General features: G+C 36.4%; 1 protein-coding gene across 1 annotated transcript in view; it reads right to left on the minus strand.

Moving 5' to 3' along the window:
- Window positions 1-7,430: 7,430 nt before the first annotated feature.
- LOC126379809 (leucine-rich repeat-containing protein 15-like) overlaps window positions 7,431-22,345 on the minus strand; it is a 33,474-nt gene continuing 18,559 nt past the window's right edge. The window contains exons 2-3 of the mRNA XM_050028722.1: window positions 8,532-9,156; window positions 7,431-7,904 (exon numbers count right to left, since the gene is read on the minus strand). Of these exons, the coding sequence (XP_049884679.1) occupies window positions 7,431-7,904; window positions 8,532-9,156 (1,099 nt within the window). The remainder of the gene's footprint in view (window positions 7,905-8,531; window positions 9,157-22,345) is intronic.

Here is a 22,345-nt window from a genome sequence, read left to right on the forward strand (position 1 = left end):
AGGTTCCTATTATTTATTTATTTAGTAATTTTTTTTTATTAGTCATAATATTATACATTAGACCCACGTTGTATGCTTCATTTGATTAAAATAGGAAATCTACATCGTGGTTACACCTTACAGCGATTTATGTGTTTTTTTTTTCAAGCGCACATACATATCTGCTCAAATGTGCATAAATAAGTAACTTACTTACCAATTACTTAATTTGCAGTTTGGAGTTAAAAATAGTAATATATTTACTAATATATGGTGTACACGTACAGTGAATGCATGCTTACGCATTCAAGACACAGATAGGATTATCATGCTCTGTTGCGTAACTTGCGTAGTTACATGATACACTCGATGGTGAGAGAACTCTCAATGTTCTGTGTAGCAGTGACGCACTGTCTCGTCTAATGACTCTGTAATAACTTAAGAGATAAGATAATTCTGTACATCTACTGTCAAAGCCAAAAGACCCGAAATACAAGGTATTTAATAATATTTTTTAGGTATTTATTTGTTTTAATACTCAAATACTGTAACATTGAAAAAAAGGGAATTGCACACCGCCATAAATCCATACTAATATTATAAATGCGAAAGTAACTCTGTCTGTCTGTCTGTCTGTCTGTCTGTCTGTCTGTCTGTCTGTTACTCTTTCACGCCTAAACGGCTCAACGGATTTTGATGAAATTTGGTATGGTGATAGATGATAACCTAGAAATGGTCATAGGCTATAAATAATCACGCCATCGTTCTTAGGGGGTAGGCAGTTGGCAGATAACTAAATTGATTTAGTGATTTGTAGTCGTTTTTGTTGGGACTTTTGCTCTTTCACGTCTAAACGGCTGAACGGATTTTAATGAAATTTAGTAAGGTAATAGTTGGTTATCTAAAAACGGTTGTACGAGCAAATTGATCACGTCATCGTACTTAGGGGGTAGGAAGTAGGCAGAAAACTGAATTGAGTTAGTGATTTTTTTATAGTTTTTGCTGGGAGTTTTGTCTATCATGCCTAAACGGCTCAACGGATTTTGATGAAATTTAGTTAGCTGATAGATAGTAATCTAGAAAAGGATATGGCCTATTAATATTTATGCTATCGTACTTAAGGCGTAGGCAGTAGACAGAAAACTAGGTTAGTGATTTTTAATTGTTTGTTTTAAAAGTTTGCCTCATTCACGCCTTAACGTCTGAACGGAATTTTATAAGACTTGATTAATTTAAAGATAGGATCTTAGGCACGGACACAGGCTACTTTTTATGGCGGGAAAATACCTCATTCCCGCGGAAATCTAGATTTCGTGATCGTGTCAAGAAGCGCATGACGCCATAGCTACTGGAATGATTTCGATGTTTTTTTTTTAAACTGAGTGACCTCAAGTTAGTATTTGATCACTTTTCTAACTTAGAGGGTAGGTAGGCGCCATAATTTAGGGAATTTATGATAAAATTTTGATGCAACTGTCTTTATTAAACAGTTATATCTCATTCCTACAGGAACCTACACATAGCTATAGCTAGCTATCTATTAACATTAAAACTCTTTCTAGAATCACATTACGCCAATTAATTGATCTGATTTGTATAAGTTTTTTTATTCAACTGACTGTTACATTACATACAGATAAAATCTAATTACTTACACCACATAATTAATATAGTACTACATGACTAGCTACGCTTTAAACTTGAGGAGGTAATTCGATAGACATTTATACGAACTTTAAGCCCAATCAATCAATCAATCAATCATAGTAATAAGGTAATACTCATTTTAGACAAAGAAACGGATAGGTAATCAGTTCGTCAACGAAATTATAACACCTACACTTAGTTTGTTTACTATTTAACGAGGGAAAATAATCCTTACTAATATTATAAATGCGAAAGTAACTCTGTCTGTCTGTCTGTCTGTTACGCTTTCCCGCTTAAACCTCTCAACCGATTTTGATTAAATTTGGCACAGACAATCTTTAGACCCTGAGAAAGGACATAGGATACCTTTTATTGCGAAAAGAAGGGACGAAGAGATTGAAATAGGGGTTGAAAGTTTGTATGGGATATTTTAATTTTAAAATATAAATCCATGAAACTTTATATTTAAGCACTTGATAAAAAATAATTAAACATTTGTTCTAGCGTTGCTGAAATTTCGACCAGTGAGGGGGTGAAATGAGGGTTGAAAGTTTGTATGGGAGTTCGTCATTTTTGGGGATAAAACCACGAAACTTTATATTTAGGAACTTGATAAGAAATAAAAAAACAATTTGTTAAAGCGTTTTTGAAAATTCGATCTTTGAGGGGATGAAATAGGTGTTGAAATTTTTTATGAGGTTCGTCATTTTTCAAGATAAAAATATTAAATTTTGTGTTTAGGCACTAAATAACAAACAAAAAATCGTTTGTTCAAGCATTTTGAAATTTTTACCAGTATGGGGGTGAAATACGGGTTGAATGTTTGTATGGGTATTCGTCATTTTTGAAGATAAAACCATGAAACTTGGTACGTAGGTCTCTTAGGATGTGCAGAGTTTTTCCGGATACAAACGGATTTTCCGAAATTCGAACGGAACGGAACGGATTCGGAACGGGAACTACGAAGCCAAACTTTTTGTATACAAAATATTAACCACTGAACCTAGGAACATGATATTTAGTAGTTTTGGGTGTATCAAGTTAAAAAAATTTGGCTTTTGTAGATAAAGTTCCTTTTAACGAATACTCTGCATCGCCGCCACTGCCGTCGGTCGTCGTTCGTCGTCGCGCACATTCGCCGAAGTGTGGCGGCAGTCAACGGCGCTGTCTTGTGGTGGGGGAGCGCACGTGGTGTATACGTGGCCTGCTCGCGAGTGTCGAGTCCAAACAATTTCTACATTTTAACAAATAATAACAAAATAGCAAACGTTGTGTACAAAAAAGTTTTAAATTAGGTCATTTTAAAATATTTTTGTACACAACGTGACGCTGACCCCTGTAAGTGTCTTGGACATAAGGGACCGATAAATATTCCTAGGTAATTTCTGCCACTCAATGGAATACATAGGTACTTTATAACGACTGTAAACAGATATTTTTTATTTTTTTTAAATATACCTACTTACTCTCTTTTAATCACATGCTATACCGTTCCTTTTATATAATCCTTAATATTCAAATTATAAGTACGCAGACGAAGTCGCGGGTACCAGCTAGTTTACAATAACTTCGGATTGACAATATTTGTGTCTAGGTGATATATTATTTTTTAACTTTTGACTACTTAATCTTTCTCACGACAACACTACAGTTGGGATAATACAGGGTGTGAGTGACGTCGTAACGAAAACTTTGAGGCATGATTGAGACCATGATTCTGAGATGATATGAAGTGGAATTTTCCGTCGCAAAAGTATGGAACAGAAAATAATAAAAAGAAAAACAAAAATTTTCATGAATTTTCCGTCTGAAAATTCTTTTCATTATTTTCAATTCTATACTTTTGCGATGGAAAATTCCACTTGATATTAACTCAGAATAATCAGCTGAATCATCCCTCTCAGTATTCGTTACGATGTCACTTACACCCCATACAAGTACATACAGTAACCATACAAGTAGGTATGGGTGTTAGTGACACCGTAACGAATACTGAGGGGGATGATTCAGACCATGATTCTGAGTTGATATCAAGTGGAATTTTCCATCGCAAAAGTATAGAATTGAAAATAATTTAAAAAAAACTAAAAAAATAACATGAATTTTGCGACGGAAAATTCCACTTGATATTAACTCAGAATCATGGTCTGAATCATCCCTCTGAGTATTCGTGACGATTTCACTAACACCCTGTATATAGTCGTGAGCTTGGGTTATGTTGTGTGCATTTTTTCTCTGATATTGTAAGACTCAAACAGAATATACTGAAATATAACCTTATTTAGTTTTATAGTTGCCACAGTAACAACGTAAATATAAGTATTGATGATTTAACTGAAATGTTTTTCGAATATTTCTTTAAGTACTTAAAATAAAAACAATATCAAGTAAGAATATTTGCAAAAAGGACGGATTAGCTTTCTCAAATTAAGGGCTTTTTAAAATACAATGAGAACCAAACAAAGGAAGTTCGTGTTGCTCTTTGGAATCAAACATTCATTTCTGGTTATAAACTCAAAATCGTTTTGCACGGAGTAATGAAAGGCTTTCTTAACCAATAAAATAATCACGCAAATAAATTATAAGTTTTCAAAACTGGAAAATAATAAATCGCATTTAATACTGAACAAAATTCAATTAACCGAAGCACAGTTACACGTCGCCAGTGATCAGATATCCAGTTTGGCTACGTAGGGTAAAGGGAGTGCTTGATACAAGGAGGAAAATCCCATAAAATTAAGTGAGAACCTCAACAAATGCGGACAAACAGACAGACAACATCTTTAAAATGTTTAGTTGTTCTACTGCTTATTTGAACTCAGAATTTTAGCAAGTTTAGGGAAATTATATGTTTCTGTTTCCCCGAATCCCCCATCTCCCTAGCATTATTTCCTTTTTCATAGGGTCTGCTTACCTGACCTGAAGATTTGACAGGTCCGGTTTTTTACATAAGCGACTGCCTGCCTAACCAGCTTCTTTCCCGCGAAGGGAAAACCAGCCCAAATTAGGAGGCATGCGCCTCCGAAAATGTATTTCTCGGCAATGTGGGTTTCCACACGTTATTTTCCTTTACCGCTGAGCACGTGATAATCATTAATATGCTCCAAACCTGAATTCGAAAACAAATCCGACAATCAATGGTTTAGGCCTGTGCTGGATTCGAACCTGCGACCTCAAAGTGAAGAGGCAAGCGTTCTACCAACTGGGCTACCACGGCTCCTGTCTCCCCTAATGGGAAATAAATATAGTATTTTTATTAGTAGTTGTTGTTTAAACAAAAATATGAATACACCGGTATATCTAACCACACTTAAATTAACTTCAGTTAAACAGTTGTCACAATGATACGTAAGTATATAATATACTCAATATGTAATTTATACAGTTTGCATAATTATTATGATTCATATTGATAATAAGTACAGATATTAATTACCTTACCTAGAATTCAAATAAGTAGTGTTGCAAATATACGTCGAGTAGACAACTAATCGTTTTGGTGTTGTCCATGACAGTGAATATATTATTATATATGTATACACCTATTAACTGTATGAATGTAACAAATATGACGCAAGGATATATCGAAATAATGTATTCTTACTCCATATAATCGCAATGGATACGGTTACACCGAGCCGGTACATTAAATATACAAATAATTAAGACACATGATTAATTAAATAAATGTCACGCTGATAAACTTATAAGTAGCTCTAGCTACAATATTACAAACATACAATATTATCAAATGCGGTAGAGAAAAACACACAAAAATAATATATGACGGGAAACCTCATTCGATAAGGTTTACCTTACTTTAATTGCTTTATTGCATGATAGTTTTATAGGTCGAGGAAGGATAGGAAATTAGTTACATCTCTGTATGTAATGATGGGAAAACGAACTGCTATTGTTATTACATTCTGTTTAGTTTCCTTAATGTAGCCTTTATTTACTATATAGTAAATAAAAAAGAACGTAACCCGTGATTGTGCTTCTCAATCCTGGATAAATTAAGCTAAACACAAACAAAAAAATCCAATTTTGTGTTCCAAGTTAATAACGAATTTTTAAAAGCACTTTTAAACGAAGTAAGTAAACTGAATAATGAAAATGTCAATTTGGTATTAAGCCTCTTATTTAACCTACTTTTTATATTATATTTACATAGAATATTTACTGTTATAGTATTATTTTGTGAAAAAGGTCTACCTGCTTTGTCAGTGGGAGGAGTCACAAATATGTTTATAAAAATATTCTTTATTGTGCCTTTAACCTACACGCGGATATAAGTAGTGTCGGAGTAAATACTTATATACAACCACTCTGCATCTTGGCGTGGATGCCGTAACAGAAGTTAAATCTATCTTACAATACATGCCAGTCGAGTCAATGAAGCGTTTTACATGGTTTCTTTCTTTTTGAGGAGTATTATTTACATGATTTAAAATCTAAATAATTTCAATCATAAAAAAGGTTTTTTAATTTAACAGTGAAATGTACCTAATATATGAGTATTTTAATGATTCTGTAAAGGGATGGCAGGCCTTTAATATGCTTAACCTCTCATCTGCCGAGATACCAGACACAATAGATTTTACATTGTGTCTGGTCGAGATCCGCGTTCCGGCAGATGAGAGGTTAAGCAGTTTTTGTGTCCATCCGATCGTCTGGCAGGGGTTTTTAAAATTCTGTCGTTAGAGGGCTCTATCCTTCGGCTCATATTAGGTAATCTTTTTAGACATAAGTATATTATATAAAAAAAATAAGGAAGGCGAAAGCTACATGTAAATGTAACGTTTCTTTATCATCTTTTTATTCTTGATCTACTTGCGTAACAACGATAAAACATTATTTGGTCGCTTAAAAATAAGATAAAAGATTTTTACTCTGCAGTAACAATATAAAACATAATATAAGCGTCAAACTTAGTGCGATAATAGTATAAACTGTAAACTAAAATTACAAATAATTCAAAGGTCTTTTACTGCTTTATTGACTCGACTAAAGTATGTGTACTACCTACTATTATCCATAATTATGCGTGGTATGAGTACTACAAATGTATACTTAATACTTATGCAATTCATAAGTTTAGAATGTTGTGTACGACTGAATTCACGTTGACGACTAATTACCTACTTTGACAAATACAAAGAAATTCGCGAGACGTAATTTTTCACATCATCATCTTTTGTGAACGAATGTTTTATTTTTATATGGCAAACCAAAATAACATTTCCCAGTGAAATATAAGTTTTAACTTTTAAAATGTATTATACATTACTTACTTAATAGTTTTAGAACTTTTCCAAAGTAAAATCTTATCTTATTAATGTAGATAACCTATAACTAAAGTTTATAGTCTCTTAACATTATAAAATTTATAGTTCCTGTTCTAGGTCCATTTTTCCATAATAAGGTAATTTAAGTAAGTTTAAAACTCTACTTGTACAAAAATATCTTTCCGCATTGTTATTTTACAATTGTCCCTTTCATATCAACACATTTCACGATTTTCGACCGTTTTCTTATAAATCTTTACAATACGGTACCATTTTTTATATCTAATTTATTTAATAAAGAGTTCATATTTGATTTCTTTTTCTTTGGCTTTATACTAGATCGTCTTCTTCATATTCGTATCACAAATCTTTAGAGTCTAGTATAGACGGGGGCACAGTCGGAGGAGGAATGTAATGGAGCGAGCCTGAGTCGAGTGGAGTGGAGACGGACGCCAAGACGGGGTGCGGCGCGCGGGGGGCGGGACGCGCGCGCACCTGCGGCGTGTTCGCGCGCTGTTAACTGCCCTTCGTGACGAGGTGGTAAGGAGCGTGGATGGTGGCCACGCTGCCCAGCTCGGTGCGGCCGAGCAGCTCCTCGGGGTGGTCGTGGTCGCGCTCACGGCGCTTCTCTTCATTGGTGTAATAATGCGCAGCACGGCGGCGCGTGCAGCAGAGCGCGCCCGCCACTGCGGCTAGCACGGCCACGCACAGCAGCATCAGCCCCGCGATCACGCTCATCTGCGCCTCGTGCGTGCTCGGGCACCCGTCCAGCCGGTCGTAGCTCAAATCTCCGAACTTGACCCCGTGCAACCTCATCGGGGAGTAGCACTTCGCATTCCGTAACGTCCCATTCAAAACAGTTGTCGTCATATAAATTAACATAGTTCCCACTGAGCATTGATCGCAGTGCCAAGTGTTTTTTGACAAATTGATTTGTGCTATCGCTTCTAGTCTTTGCAAATCTTGTTCACTTAATGTTTGCAATTTGTTATGCGAGATATCTAATTTTTGCAAAAATTTAGTCTTTGTCAGAAGTTTGTACGGAAACTTTGTTAATTTGTTCCAAGATATGTCCAAAGCCACTAAATGTTCGTTGTAAATAAAAAAGTTTGGTGGTACATTTTCCAAAGACAGGTTGGCTAGACCCACGCTATGAATTTCGGGTAAAATCTGTAGGACAATTGCGATTTCGTTTAGTGGTAAATTGTTACCACTAAAGTTGATTGTTCTCAGAGAGTCAACGACTGGGGCAAATGTTTGTAAGTGAAATCTGTCGATCTTGTTGTGACTGATATCCAGATGCGCCAGGGAGGTGAGGTTGGTGAGCGCGGCGGGCGCCAGCAGCGCGAGCCGGTTGCGCGCGAGTGACAGCGCGCGCAGCTCGCGGTTGCGCCCGAACATGTTGTCCACGATCACCGACAGCTGGTTCCCGTCTAGTCGCAGCTTTTTTAACTTTTTCAGACTTATGAACTCATCCGATGTAAGGTACTTGAACTGATTTTCTCCTAAATCTAATTCTTCCAGATGTGGTACCAAATGGTAAATTTGAGTGTTGACTCGTCGCAATAAACATCGTCTACATCTAAATATTCTTAAGTGCTGAATATCCTTAAACACTTCAGGATTTAAATCTGCGAGAGGATTATCGCTTAAATCCAAATAAGAAAGTTTCGCCAACATTCTGAATAAACGAGGTACTAACGATGATATTTTATTGTGAGACAAAATTAACGTCCTCAGTGAGGTCAGATGTCTGAATGTCTCGCTGGGCATTTGTTCTATGTTGTTGTGATCGAGGTGTAGGTCAGTGAGATTGATGAGCCCTCTAAAGTTGTCTGCTCCTATACCGGTGAGGTTATTGTATGTCAAATTAAGTAACCTTAAGTTTTGGAGACCCCAAAAGGAGTACTGGCCGATGGATGGTACGTTGGAGTTGACGATGTGAAGTTCGCGGAGGTTTGCGAATGGGGTGGGCTGGGTGAAAATCGGGCCGATTGTGAGGAAGTTGGGCTGGTCGATGGGAGCGGTGATGATGATGACGTGTGCGCCGCGGTCAAGGTAGTCGACGGGCACGGCGTGCATGCCGCCGCGCGCGCACGCCACGCGCAGGGCCGCGCCCTCCTCAGGGTCAAAACCAACGCGGCAGTCGCACTCCTCGGGGCATCTGACCTCTGCGCCCTCCACACTCATCGCAATCAACATGGCTGTCCATCCCAGCAGTAGCATGTGCCGGCTACCAGGTCTGTAACAATACAAATTAGTCTTAACCTTTTGAATATACTTTCTCTATTTTACTCTGATTTAATTCAGGTAATCATCGATTGATATATAGGTAAGTGTGAATTTAACCAATACAGTCAAGAAATACACAATCACAATTAATGTAACTAAATACAATTGAATTATTCATATCGCTATAGCGTTATAACGCAGCCCTATATTTTAACAATTATAGACACAAGGGGATCGCAATCGTTTATTAATCGTTCCAATAAATTAAACATCGGTTAAATTATTATACACGTGTCAGAAGTAAGTACCCAAACCTAATCAAGCACCGTGCGAATGTAGGTATAAGCTAACGGCAAACGGTTGTGAACCCGGCTGGAATAAATCAAGGAGAATTAACGAGCTAAACTGTAAAAAACTTGCCCAAATCCTGTGAACTAGGAACGAGATTACAGTCTTGTGAAATATGCGTCTCGCTTTGTCCCGGGATCCAAACCCCCTGAAAAATAACGGGCAGATAACAAAGGGCTTTTTGACGCGACGACTAAGCGGCATCCATTTTGTGAAATTCCAAAATATTCATTCACACCTTAAAGAGAAAAAGATTTTTTATTGTGGTTAGTTTCATCGCTATTCCCAGACGTATTGTCGAAGATTCAATAATTCCTAACGATAACTTTAATATTAAGTGTAATTAATAATTAATTTATATTTATGCATGGGTTTTCCTACGGAATGTATCTATCCTATAATTAATATAATAATTTAATTACGTATGGATCCGCATGTAACACGTCAGTCGTTTTTTTCGGAGCTTACTAAACCCGTAGGCTACCGAACTGAAACATTACAGTGGTTCAGTTTTCACTTATTTATAGTGAGGTTTTGGCCTTCAATTAGGTCAGTTATTATTTATGATTAACGTAATCCCTAAAATGATCACCTATATACCAACTGGAATTCACTAATGTTAGGGACTGTTTTAAGTTTACGCGGTTATTATCATAATTAAAGCACATAATAACGGGTTCTTACCGCGTTTAAATGGGGATACGAGACTCCCGATATTTCGACACTGTTGCAAGTGCCATGATCACGGGATGACTGATGAGATTGGAGTGGAGTAGGTAGATCCATAATTTTTCAGACATATCTGTCTACCCTCTTTCTCTGCCGCTTGTTTATGTTTTTGATATCGGAATGTTCAGAACCATCTCTGAACTCGCACCAAACTCACTACGACAAACCGCACTCACTGTCTCATATCCCCATTTAAACGCGGTAAGAACCCGTTATCATGTGCTTTAATAATGTTAGGGACTCCTAAAGGACCACATAGCGATCATGCCCATATCACTTAAATCTCAACCTTTAAATATATATAGTCCTCCTTGTCGTATCCGACAACGGCGAGCTCAGTCTCTTCTCTCGTGCGCTCGAATGTGACTGGCAAAGCCAAACTTTGTTCTGAAAACCCGGTCACATTGGAGGCAGAATAGCTGTCCATCCGAGTTAAAGGTGTAGCTATAGGTGGGTTTGGGACGATTCTTGCGTTTTTGGCGTTTTTCGTCAAGCTCTTTCAGACGATTTTGTTCAAAGTTTTTCACATTTAAAACCATGTTGTAAAAACCAACATGACGCTACAGACAGATTTCCTTATCTGTAAACAAATCGTCTACACGTGGACAAAAGACTCATTTAAACAGGTTACGACTACACAATCCATCGGTGTGTATAGAAATAAGGGACCGCCGAATTTATTACACAAAGGATTATTTGACTTTGACATTGTTGCGTTTCGCTGAATAAAGTTTGGTTTGGTGAGGTTAACCGACCTTTGAATTTTGAATGTGTGCTACTGCTACTGCCGCTGCGTGATATTGCTCCGCTAATCTTCCACTTAATACCAACACACACTCACTTAATGTGACCGAACCGTAATAAAGAGTGTTTATTTTCTTCGGTATAACATGGTATTATAATAAGTAACTTGTATGATAACGCTAGCGATTTTTTGTAATTCGAAATGTATATACATATAAATGAACTATAAATAATATATATAATATAAATATACTTTATTGCACATTTATATTTTTTCACATTTACATACTTACTTAGAATCTTAATAACCAAAATAATGACATAGGACTATGCAACGTCATATGCAACACTCGCTAGAAAATACTAAAGTGCAAATGATAAACGCTATGTCAACAATATGTCGTATATCTGTCGTGGGCCACTCGTAAAACTTCAGATCATGATGTGACGGCATGTCGTAACTTGGCCAATTATTTCATGATGTACCCGGCCATATTATTTAGGCAAATCAATTTTGTAGGGTAACCAAAGTACCTACATGCAAAAGTTTAGATACTTACTAATATTTTTTTAATTAAAATACTTTTATATACTTAATAAAACATACCCAGCTATGCTTGGACAAATAGTCTGTAGGGTGACCAAACTATTAGCAAAAATATCTTTCATTCATAGTTACATATCAAATAACGAAGTAAAATTAGCTAATTGGTTTCAGAGTGAGCTGTGATTTCAACAGATTGAGGATTAAACGGTCACATTTGCTGTTTATTTGTGTTTCACATAGAACCATTTCCGCAGTGAATGTACCCCGAGCCGGCTGCCGGTTGCCGGCTGCCCCGGTGCACCGGCGCAATGCGCGTTTTATTTACTTTTTGACAGAGTTCATGTTTTCATTTCAAAGTGAAAATATTTATTGAAATACCAGCTAGTAACCACTGGTTTTTACATTCCACGCAAAATAAATAAATTGAAAACAAAAAATAAATAAATTGAAATAGTAAACTCTACAGAGAATCTTCAATTTATGAATAACACGCACTTCACTTTAACGGTCTTTCGTTAACCATGATTATGAGTGCCACGGAAATAAAATATCAGAAACATTATTTCATGATAAGTACTCAATAAAATTAATTTCGTAGAATCTACAAATCTACGTCATATACATTTAACTTATTTAGTCTAATTCCGTAAGTAATTAAAATTGAACGCCGTATGCAAAAAGGAGAAAGATAAAACAATAAAAAAGAGAGAAATATATATATCGCATCCCCCGTGGAATAACGCAGTAAGAGGACTAGCGACATTTTTTCTTATAATAAGTACCATTCAATTCAGCGTACACGAATACACCTTCTCACAAATGTAATATTCTATTTGCAATAAGTATAATATATTATGCATAGTATTATAATAAAATATTACTAACAGAAACTCACGCCTATATTCCCAAATGGGACGGGAAAGACAACTTGCTTCTTTGCTGTTCTGAGAGCGAATAAATATCTATCAGAGTGATTGTTCATTCTAACACGCTTGTATCAACAACAGTTATTTGTAAATTGTAATATTAGTCATAAATTGTTGTCTAGAGTGTCGGGTAAAAAATAAGGTTTATTAATCTGATTGTTATCTAGAGTGCTGTTGGTGTTATTCTTGGAGTCATGTGTTAGGGATACGGAGAAAACGGTTGGCTATTTGTTAATATGCAGCCTTTACAGATATTGCCCGATAATGTGTTTACCTTCGTTGCCGAGATGAGACATGTGCAACCCATGTATTTCCATAGCATGGCATAAACGCCTATACGGCAGATGGGGCGCATGATTCGCTTTCGTATCCACCTTAAAGTATATATTGTCGCTTTAACGCCGTAAATCGTGCATGTGATTTATGAGCACGTATGCTGAGCACGGTTTTGGGGTTGGTCAGCAACCTCAAAACCTGCACTTAGCGAATCATCGCATTGCTGAAACAAAAAAGTCGCCCCTGAAGGGGGGTATAAGTACATGAAACGATTTTTTCAATGTGTTTTTTTTCTTAGTTGTAGTAAAACGATAATACCTATTAGCGTCAAACTAAATAAAACTTAAAAGAATATAAAATTGTGAGAGATAAAATTGTCTCCACATTTACCCAGCGGCGGACTAAGCCCGTCAGAAGCCCGGAGCGGTAAAGGTGAATGAGGCCCCCAAGCTTTACACAAAATGTATTTTTCCAAGTTTTTTATTCATTATATATAAGTATTTATAATTATTTCGTTAAAATTTAAGCTTTTAATAAACATAGGTATGTACAATATGGAATTAATGTGGTCGACGAAAATAAAATACGAATCGATCGACAAAAAAAACTAAATCAAAGGTACTTAATGAAGTTAATTATTCACACTTCCTTCATTCAGGGGATTTCTCTCAGGGGAAGTATCCACTACAAAGACGGGAATCCCCCGAGAGTATTGGACGCGTTCAGCATAAAAGTACGTATATTAGTATTAGTACCTACCACCTTAAAACTTTAGATGGCTAAAGTGTTTTGATCTTGACGAAATTATGAAGGTACTAAACATATTTTTAAAGTATTATGAAGAACGCGGAAACATTTGGGGGCCTGACAAGACCTGAGGCCCGGGGCGAGCCGCCCCTTCCGCCCCCATGTTAGTCCACCACTGCATTTACCAACAATTCTTGTATTACAAGTAGCTCTACGAATATAATAATAGTCAAACTTAGTGTAATTGTAGAGTAAACTAGAAGGAAAAATAAATACTACCAAAAAAATGTTCAAAAATTTTACAAAGACATTGAAAAGACAACTTTTTATGAAGGCAACTTGATATTTCGTGGGCTTGTTTGCTCTATGAATCAGCTATAAAATACGTACCTAACACAATAGATCCATACCAGCACCGTTATGATGGATGACCGCAGAGACTATCTAGCGCTGACACAATCTATTGCAAGTTCTCTACGCTGTCAAACCTGCCTCAAGCGCTCACCGGAATATCAAATAAGTGTTCCCTACGTGCACAGACTAATAGCGTGTTGTTAACACCCTTTTTTTCAACATTAAAAACTACTTGACGTAAAGCACGTATTACTTGACTGCCGCTTAAATGTTTATACTTGGCTCAAGAAAATAATATCATTAAAGGTTATTCACAGTCACGACGTCTGCAACTCGTTCAGTGCTATACATTTAAAATAGGGAGTCTTAATCCCTACTCGATAACTTACGACATACGAAGCCCCCGTCCCGATACACTTCGAGCCATTAAAATACAATATCAAGCTATATATGACTTATTATGTGGAACGCACATTACGCGCCCTAAGTGTGATGAGCTCAGTAAAATGTACCTGTACTTATAAGTTATTCACAAACTCGGGCAGCTGAGGTACCCTGGACTAATTTTACACAGGAAATAAACAGTTTCCGATAAATTGTTGAAGCGACTCCGCCAGGCGAGAACGTCTCTTGAATATGGAGGAGGTATTTAAAGCGGCAGACGTTGAGCTACCACTCCTCGACCGAGACCTACCTCGATTCAAGCTTCATTTAAATGACAGGCTCCGTCTTATCACTAACTAAATCAATCTGCACCATTTGTGATGCACCTGCTGCAATACCTAAAATTACGATATTATTCCCGAACATGCTCGGATATTCGATCATTACAAAACAAACTTCTTTTACAAGTTTCTTTTATAATTGAATGCTAATGAAATCGTTTTGAGTCAATCGTGTATATTTATATATTTATAACGTTATATGAAATGTATCTATGTCGGTATCTTGGTGTTGTGTCATGCTGATGTCAACAGCATTTTTGTTCGCGAAATGCTTTTCGCCATTCGGGCGATTTATAAATTAGGACTCAAGACGTCACTTAGAAATCAATTTTGTAAATTATTATTTTCGCTTTGACATATGCCGAATCCGTGGTAGCCCAGTTCGTAGAACGCGCTCTCACTATGCGGTCACAGGTTCGAATCCAGCACAGGCCTAAACCAATAATTGTCGAAATTGTTTTCGAATTCATGTTTGGATTATAAATGATTATCACGTGCTCAACGGTGAAGGAAAACATCATTAGTAAACCCACATTCCCGAGAAATGCATTTTCAGAGGTATGTGACCTAACCTGTAATGTGCTGGTTTTCCCTTCGCGGGTTGGAAGGTCAGACAGGCAGTCGCTTCTGAAAAAACTCGGACCTATCAAATCTTCAGGTTAGGTAACCGGAAAAATCCTGTGAAAAACGGCATAATACTAGGGAGATGATGATCACAATATATTTATGAAAACTTAATTATATGTAAAAAACATACCTAGGATTGTTTGGAAAAAATAGTGATTGGTACATTTTAAATACCCCAAATGAAAATAAACTTGCTTTACATGTCTGTTGTCTGCATAAAGATCACTAAATATTTTAAGGGACAATGATAAATTGTACAATAACATTCCCAATGACATTTAAAATTTACCTTTGAACAGTTTTAAGACATTAATTAAACAGACACTTTGTAAAAAAGGTTATTTATAAGGTTAGTGATTTTTAGAAGATATGAATGCATGGGATTAACTATCTGAGAACTGATTAGGCACCCAAATAACTAAATAATTTATCAATATTTTATGTTTTTGTAAAGAAAGTCTAGGTCCTGTGCCGGGGTTTTCTTGCAATTTCCTTTCGCCGGCTATACACGTTGTGAGAAGCTGCAGTAGTTTTAGGCGGACGCGACGTTCGTTATGTAAAAATTGACGATTCAATGTGTAAGTAAGTATGTTACCTACTGACTAAAGACAGTTTTCAATATGAATTTTGTAAAAAAAATTTCGTCTTATGCAAGTTCCTTATGACAAAATATCTCAAGATACCTACTAAGTACCTGTTAAATCGTTAAACAATTCAATAAGTTTCCATTCAAGTACGAACTGCTTATTATCATTACATACATCCTTTACATTGTCGTAACTTTGGTTATATCATTTTGAACATCAGACCAAGTTTACAACTTCGCTTTATACTTATCCATCATCGTAAAAGCAGGGCGTACACTGTATAGGTGTGTATAGGGTCATCTTAGTCATTTTCAAAATGGCTGTAAGTATATTTTTAAACTTAAAATGTTTCATTTTATATAATTGCTGTATAACGTGCAATAGACAAATGAAAAGGATTGAAACAGCACCTAAAATAAAAACAAAAAAAAATATTTTGCTACATTTTGCAGTATATGTATAGGAGCAGGTCGCTTTTTAATTTTTGGCATGGGTGAATTCTTTTTTAAAAGATATAAAAAATAGTTATAGCACTTGTAAACAAAGCTTTCGGGGTATTGGAACCCTATTTTTGAATACCAATCTCGCTGAAAAGTCTCACAAGTTTGTAGATTTTTTCAGTTTCATGTGTAGTAATATATTATTTAGTCGGAGTAGTTACTTGTGGTGGATAAGTTTTTGTATTGTTAATATGTATCCTCATAAATAATCTGTTTAGTAGGATGTATATATTTTTATATGGTTGTTGTAGCAAATAAAATAAACAGCGTAGCGTTGAACTGACTTCGTCGGTCATTGACAAATCGCTTTCTTGTTACCTAGTTTTTATTTTCAAGTATCAAGTAATTTTCGTAAACTGCTTTTAGAAAATGAACAATCTCTTACTTTTGAAAAATAAAACCCACGTGATATTTTTCAAACATTTTGAGAAAAATCCATATTTACAGTACAGTCACTGTTCAATGTAACGCACTTTTAACTTACTTTACCTATTTCTATCTAAAATACCTACTTATATAGGATTTTTTTTATTTTAAACTCAACTTCAAGTTCATAAACAACGAAAAAACAGATACCAACCAAAGTAGGGTTGCACACAAATTGAAACAAATGGAGCCCTAATGGAATCACTCGTGTTGGTGTCCGCAACAACCTCTTAAGTTTTCAGGGAAATAGATACGGCTCTGGTCATATATCCACCTGCACGTTTCATCAAAGCGGCTCCCGAGGATATGAAAGTACCTTTATTTGCAGCACGGAACGGTTTTATGTTAATGAAATGAACATACATTACATTACATTCATAGGTTCTCGTCTGTAGGTAAAAAGTTAATTGTTGTAGATGTACAACAACTGCCTATGAAACTGCATGACTGAAAAAAGGTAACTTCTCCAGCACGTTCTAAGTCAGTAAGTAGACGCGAAATAATCGTAACAAATTACGACGGCAAGGGGTTAGGGTTTATAGTTCATTACATGTGAGAAATTAGGAGCCATTACAAGTTCGGCCATAATCAATAAATACAATGATATCAGGCTGATCTCGTGGGTCGGCGCGTTCACGGACCGGCGGACTCGAATCAATTGCGTAATAAACTCCCTTATCACTGAAGGGTTCCTTGATCCTCTTCTATTACATTCATATAACAACCATGCTCCAACGACTCCGAGCTGAGGCTGGCCGGTGTGAGAGCGAGTGCGATCGCGCTGAGAAATTACTACTTCAAACGGACACACGATGTATGTACATAAACGATATGAAAAGGTCTCTCTCGACTGGAAGTGTTTGTCCTTATTTCTCGCAACAACATAGGTTTTATCTATCTATCTTGTTGTTTGTGGCTGCATCATTCAGAAACGATGATTCTGCCAAAACATCGGTCTTATACACTCCATTGCTTTTTTTTTCTTTTCTTTTTTTGACGTGACTTGTTGCCGCAAATGGCATTAAATACTTGGCCGGACAAATGGAAAGCGCCGAAGCTCTCACCCGGTACAAAATGTAAGGCAACAGGCCTGTAAGTGTAAAAAGCCACAAATAGTCATAGGATAACTTGCAGCCACTATTGGTAATTGGTGTCTCTTCGTAAAAATACTGCAGACATGAAAATTTATTTTTTGACGTGACTTATTGTAGATTTGCCGCAGATGGCATCAACTACTTGGCCGGACAAATGGGGAGCGCCGAAGGCTCTCACCCTACAACGTTTAAGACAACAGACCTGAGGGTGCTCAGTTGAGTGCGAACCTCGGCTCAGGGCGTCATGTGAGAGGATAATATTTGAAAGAATTAATCGGCCCTAGTGAGTTGAAAGCGATAAGCGCTGAATGAGGCAAATCGTCGACCACGCCGGAGGGGTCGCTATCGGGGTTTTGAAGTGTTTGTTGTTGCGAACTGATTGACCGCCTGTATGCCTAGAGTAATCGGGTCGTCTCGATCGTATACCTATTAACGTCCTTCGTCTATGACGAATACAAAACTGCATGTTATTCAGTTATTACAGCTACTTAATGTACTTAAGTACATTATAAAAACCTAAGGACCCTATCTCATTAGACCACCATGGTGGAGCAACCAAAATCACTCCAACAACAAAATATATGCAGTTGTGTAATAGCTACTTCACTTGGCGTCTTGTTGGTAACGCGATCGTGGTGGCGCCACCAAGGTGTCCCAGTGCGATATGGCCCTAATTCACCTATTTTTATTCCAAATTTCCACGGAATATACAACACGGGTCACCCATAGTATTATACATTATATAGTTTTGAATATTTTACCTAAACCCTTTTCTAATTACTAAAACTAATTTATTTTTTGGCTAGAATGAGTTAACATACCGATCATTAGTCATTGTAACGAAATAATAGCTACATTTTCTTTTCATTATGCAAATTCTCGCACCCACTAAAGGCAAAACTAGAAATTGATAAATAAAGTAGATAATATACGTAATAATATTTCTTTAAACTTTCTCATTCCAGCCTCGTTTCGAAGAATCAATAATGTCTTTATGTTGATTATAAGGTGCAATTAACACCTTTTCAATGAATATGGCTTTAGCAAACATTTATTAACTCTTAAACTTGCTTTACTGCTTCGCGTAGACTGGCGTGCTAGCAATATTACAGTTCTCTCGTACATAATTATAAAACTTTTCTAATTAGTTGGGTACTGAGTGGTGTTACGTGTAAGGAACTATAAAAATGTTTGAAATATAGTTAAATTTCTTTCCAATTATTGTACACGGGCGTGTCGTTCTAAATTAATTTTGCCTTTTTTGGATTGTATGATTCCTGTTTATTACAATCAAGAGGTGACATGACCACAATGAGGTATTTAAATAGAACGTTTCCTGAAATTAACACATGGGAGTGAATACTTAAAATCTCCGCGACCTAATTCGGCCTTTTGCATATTACCAACCCATCTACTATACATGATGTTAGTGACATCGTAAAATGATTCAGACCAAGATTCTGAGTTGATATCAAGTGGATTTTATGTCGGAAAATTCGTGAAAATTGTAATGTTGTTAATTCGGCGTTTTGCACATTACCAACCCATCTACTATACAGGGTGTTAGTGACATCGTAACGAATACTGAGGGGGATGATTCAGACCAAGATTCTGCGTTGATATCAAGTCATGTCGGAAAATTCATGAAAATTTTAGTTCTTTTTTAATTATTTTCTGTTCCATACTTTTGCGAAGGAAAATTCCACTTGATTTCAACTCATCATCCCTCAAAGTTTTTGTTACGATGCCACTAACACACTGTATGTGCGGACTGCTAGACTCATGTGAGTTACTGGTAGATACTGATAGACGCTCGTATCGCAAGCACTTACACTTTTATCTTTATTAATTATGCGCACTGACATTACGTCAAGCAAAACTATACTAATTGTGCTCTAGAATAGTGCGTATGACAGCGGGGTAGAAAGATAGAGAAGTGCGGGATACCGCCAAAAAAATAACAGTTCTAGTTTTGCTATTCTTACAGCTTACCTACGCATCATGCTATATAACTTTATCAGAGTTTATATTTCTTGATCCTACGTCCTTTAAAATGCTAGTGCATGAGCAACTTCTGGGCAAACTATCCTTCGCCGACCTTAACATCGTTTTCTATTAGGTAAGATCGAGGTCAAAAACAAAAACTTTTACAATAAAACCAATAAAAACGTCTATGTGGCACTGTGGTGTTGTTTTGAGTATAAAACGGGACATGAAGGTCTATTTGTTGTTTTCGACCCTACCCTGATAGGGATTGCGTATAATTTGGCATATACCTCTGTAACAGTAACAGAAAAAATATATTAAGTTTTTATATTCATCTATCTGTCAATGTCCGAAATAAGTTAAAGGTTTTTGTCGAAACAGATGATACCCATTTAATTCAATAATTGTATGAATATTTAATAATTGGTTCATATGCGATGTTGATTGTTATTAGTAGATTGTTGGTCGTGATTGAAAGTATGAATTACATCCTTATTACAATTTTATTACTCAGTATAAGTCGTACTTGTAATGTTAACGCTACCTATACGGATATTTTTTTACACTTTGATCTGAATACTTACGACCCCATCTCACTTGTACACATTGGTGGCGCCACTAACACAATGTATACAGTTGTATTGAAAAGGTACCTTACCTGGTTGCCAACATTTGCCGGCAACTAAATTGTACGTGGTCGGCACGAGGTGACACAACTATGGTGTCCTAGTGAAATAGAGCCCTTAAGCAGGTTTGAAATCAACACCATTTAATTACATAACACAATAAAGAAGTACCTAACACACCTTAAAATTTTCATCGAAATCGATCGAGCTAATTTCGAGTTTTAGACTGACTAACGCACGGCAATTGATTTTCATTTTAGGTACCTACTTATGTCTTATAAGTACTCAGTTTAAAGAGCTTTATTCTCATAAAAAACTATACAAAGTCACTTACCATTAGAACTACATATTATTTTAACAAAGATAAGTTAATTTGTCCTGTTGAACAGGCGGAGAGGGTATATAAAAAACTTAACTATAATTGCACAAAAAAAGAATAATAATTTTCATTAATAATAAGAAATCAAATAAAGTACTTATAAGAAGATTAACGACACTATTGTTAGTACCACGCAGTACGTACAGTTAAAAAGGAATTAAATTACTGTTGTGTCGCAAACTTGAAATAATGAGACCCAATTTAATATTGTACAGGGAACAATAATTAGTATAATGGATAAAACTTATTATCCCTTTTTCATTGATATACAGCGGAACAACGTTTGTGGCGGGCCTTGGTAGATAAATTGGAATTTACATTCGATTATGATTGTTGTAATGAATTATACACCGACGCCAGCTAGTATAGTCAGCTAATATTAAGAATAGTTGGGGACTAGTGGGCGACTAGTGCGGCTTCAATCAAGTTCGCTTCAAAATGTAGAAAATACTGGACATAAAAACTCAGCGAATACTATATAAACAATATTTACATAAATCAGACTAATTTACACGCAGAAATAAAAAATACTTAGGTATATCTTTTCCATGAGCAAATAAAATTTTGATAACCAATTGACAAGTTTTACTGATGTTTTATATTACGTTTGGCTGACTGGCCGATTAGTGAGCACTAGACAGCCGAACAGTCGGCCGATTTTGAACTTTGAACGTAATATAAAACATCACTAATTACCTATTATTATCAAGTAATCGGCCTGTAGTCAGTTCTTCTCTTATTAAAATTTATTCAGATAAATGCTAGTGGGTAGAAGGATATTTTCGTGTGCGAGGTGTGAAATATGGACGGCGTGATTTAGTGCGTGTTTCACACGGGCGATGGAATCACGTAGGACGCGCCCGCACTGCGGCGCCCTCACGTACCTACCACTGCCTCCACACCAGCCACCACCTCAAGGTATTGCCGAACACATTCATAAAAACTTTTAAAATTTCATATTGCTGTATAAAAACGTGAATCTAAAATAAACAGACAAGTTCTAGAAATACATTTCATGGAAATGAACTTCGTCCACGTAATGCTTATGTTAGAAACACGACGGGCACTCGGCACTCAAACACAATCAAAACAACCACATAAAATTCGTGATGAGAACATCGAATCGTTGTGAGCTCTCTCTCATAGAGTCTGTCTCAGTTCAACGGTCACCCGGGACCCTGACTATAAAGTCTCACGTTTGCCGATATCGTCACTTTTATGGTCAGCTAACAGCAGGAAACGAAATTATTCCTCCAAGTTACTTTATGGACGGACGCAGTGGCGGTCAAGCTTCCTATTCTATTCCATTTGAACTGTCTTTAATATGATGTAAATTACGGATTTAAGTAAGTGTAAGTAATTAAAACTTCCTTTTATAAACATAAATGTGATAAGAAATAGTCGCCCTGACTGCCCACTAAACGGAAAATATGTTTATGACCCCAAAGTATTCAGGCCAGATCGATGTCGAAATATTCAAATTCTGCCCTACAAATTATTTTGGTAATCTTTATCGGAAATTTGGGCCAGCAACGCGCCCAATGGACGTTTGTGCTTGAATATGGTCTCCTTCCTATT

The sequence above is a fragment of the Pectinophora gossypiella genome, chromosome Z (genome assembly GCF_024362695.1).
Source record: "Pectinophora gossypiella chromosome Z, ilPecGoss1.1, whole genome shotgun sequence".
NCBI lineage: Eukaryota > Metazoa > Arthropoda > Insecta > Lepidoptera > Gelechiidae > Pectinophora > Pectinophora gossypiella.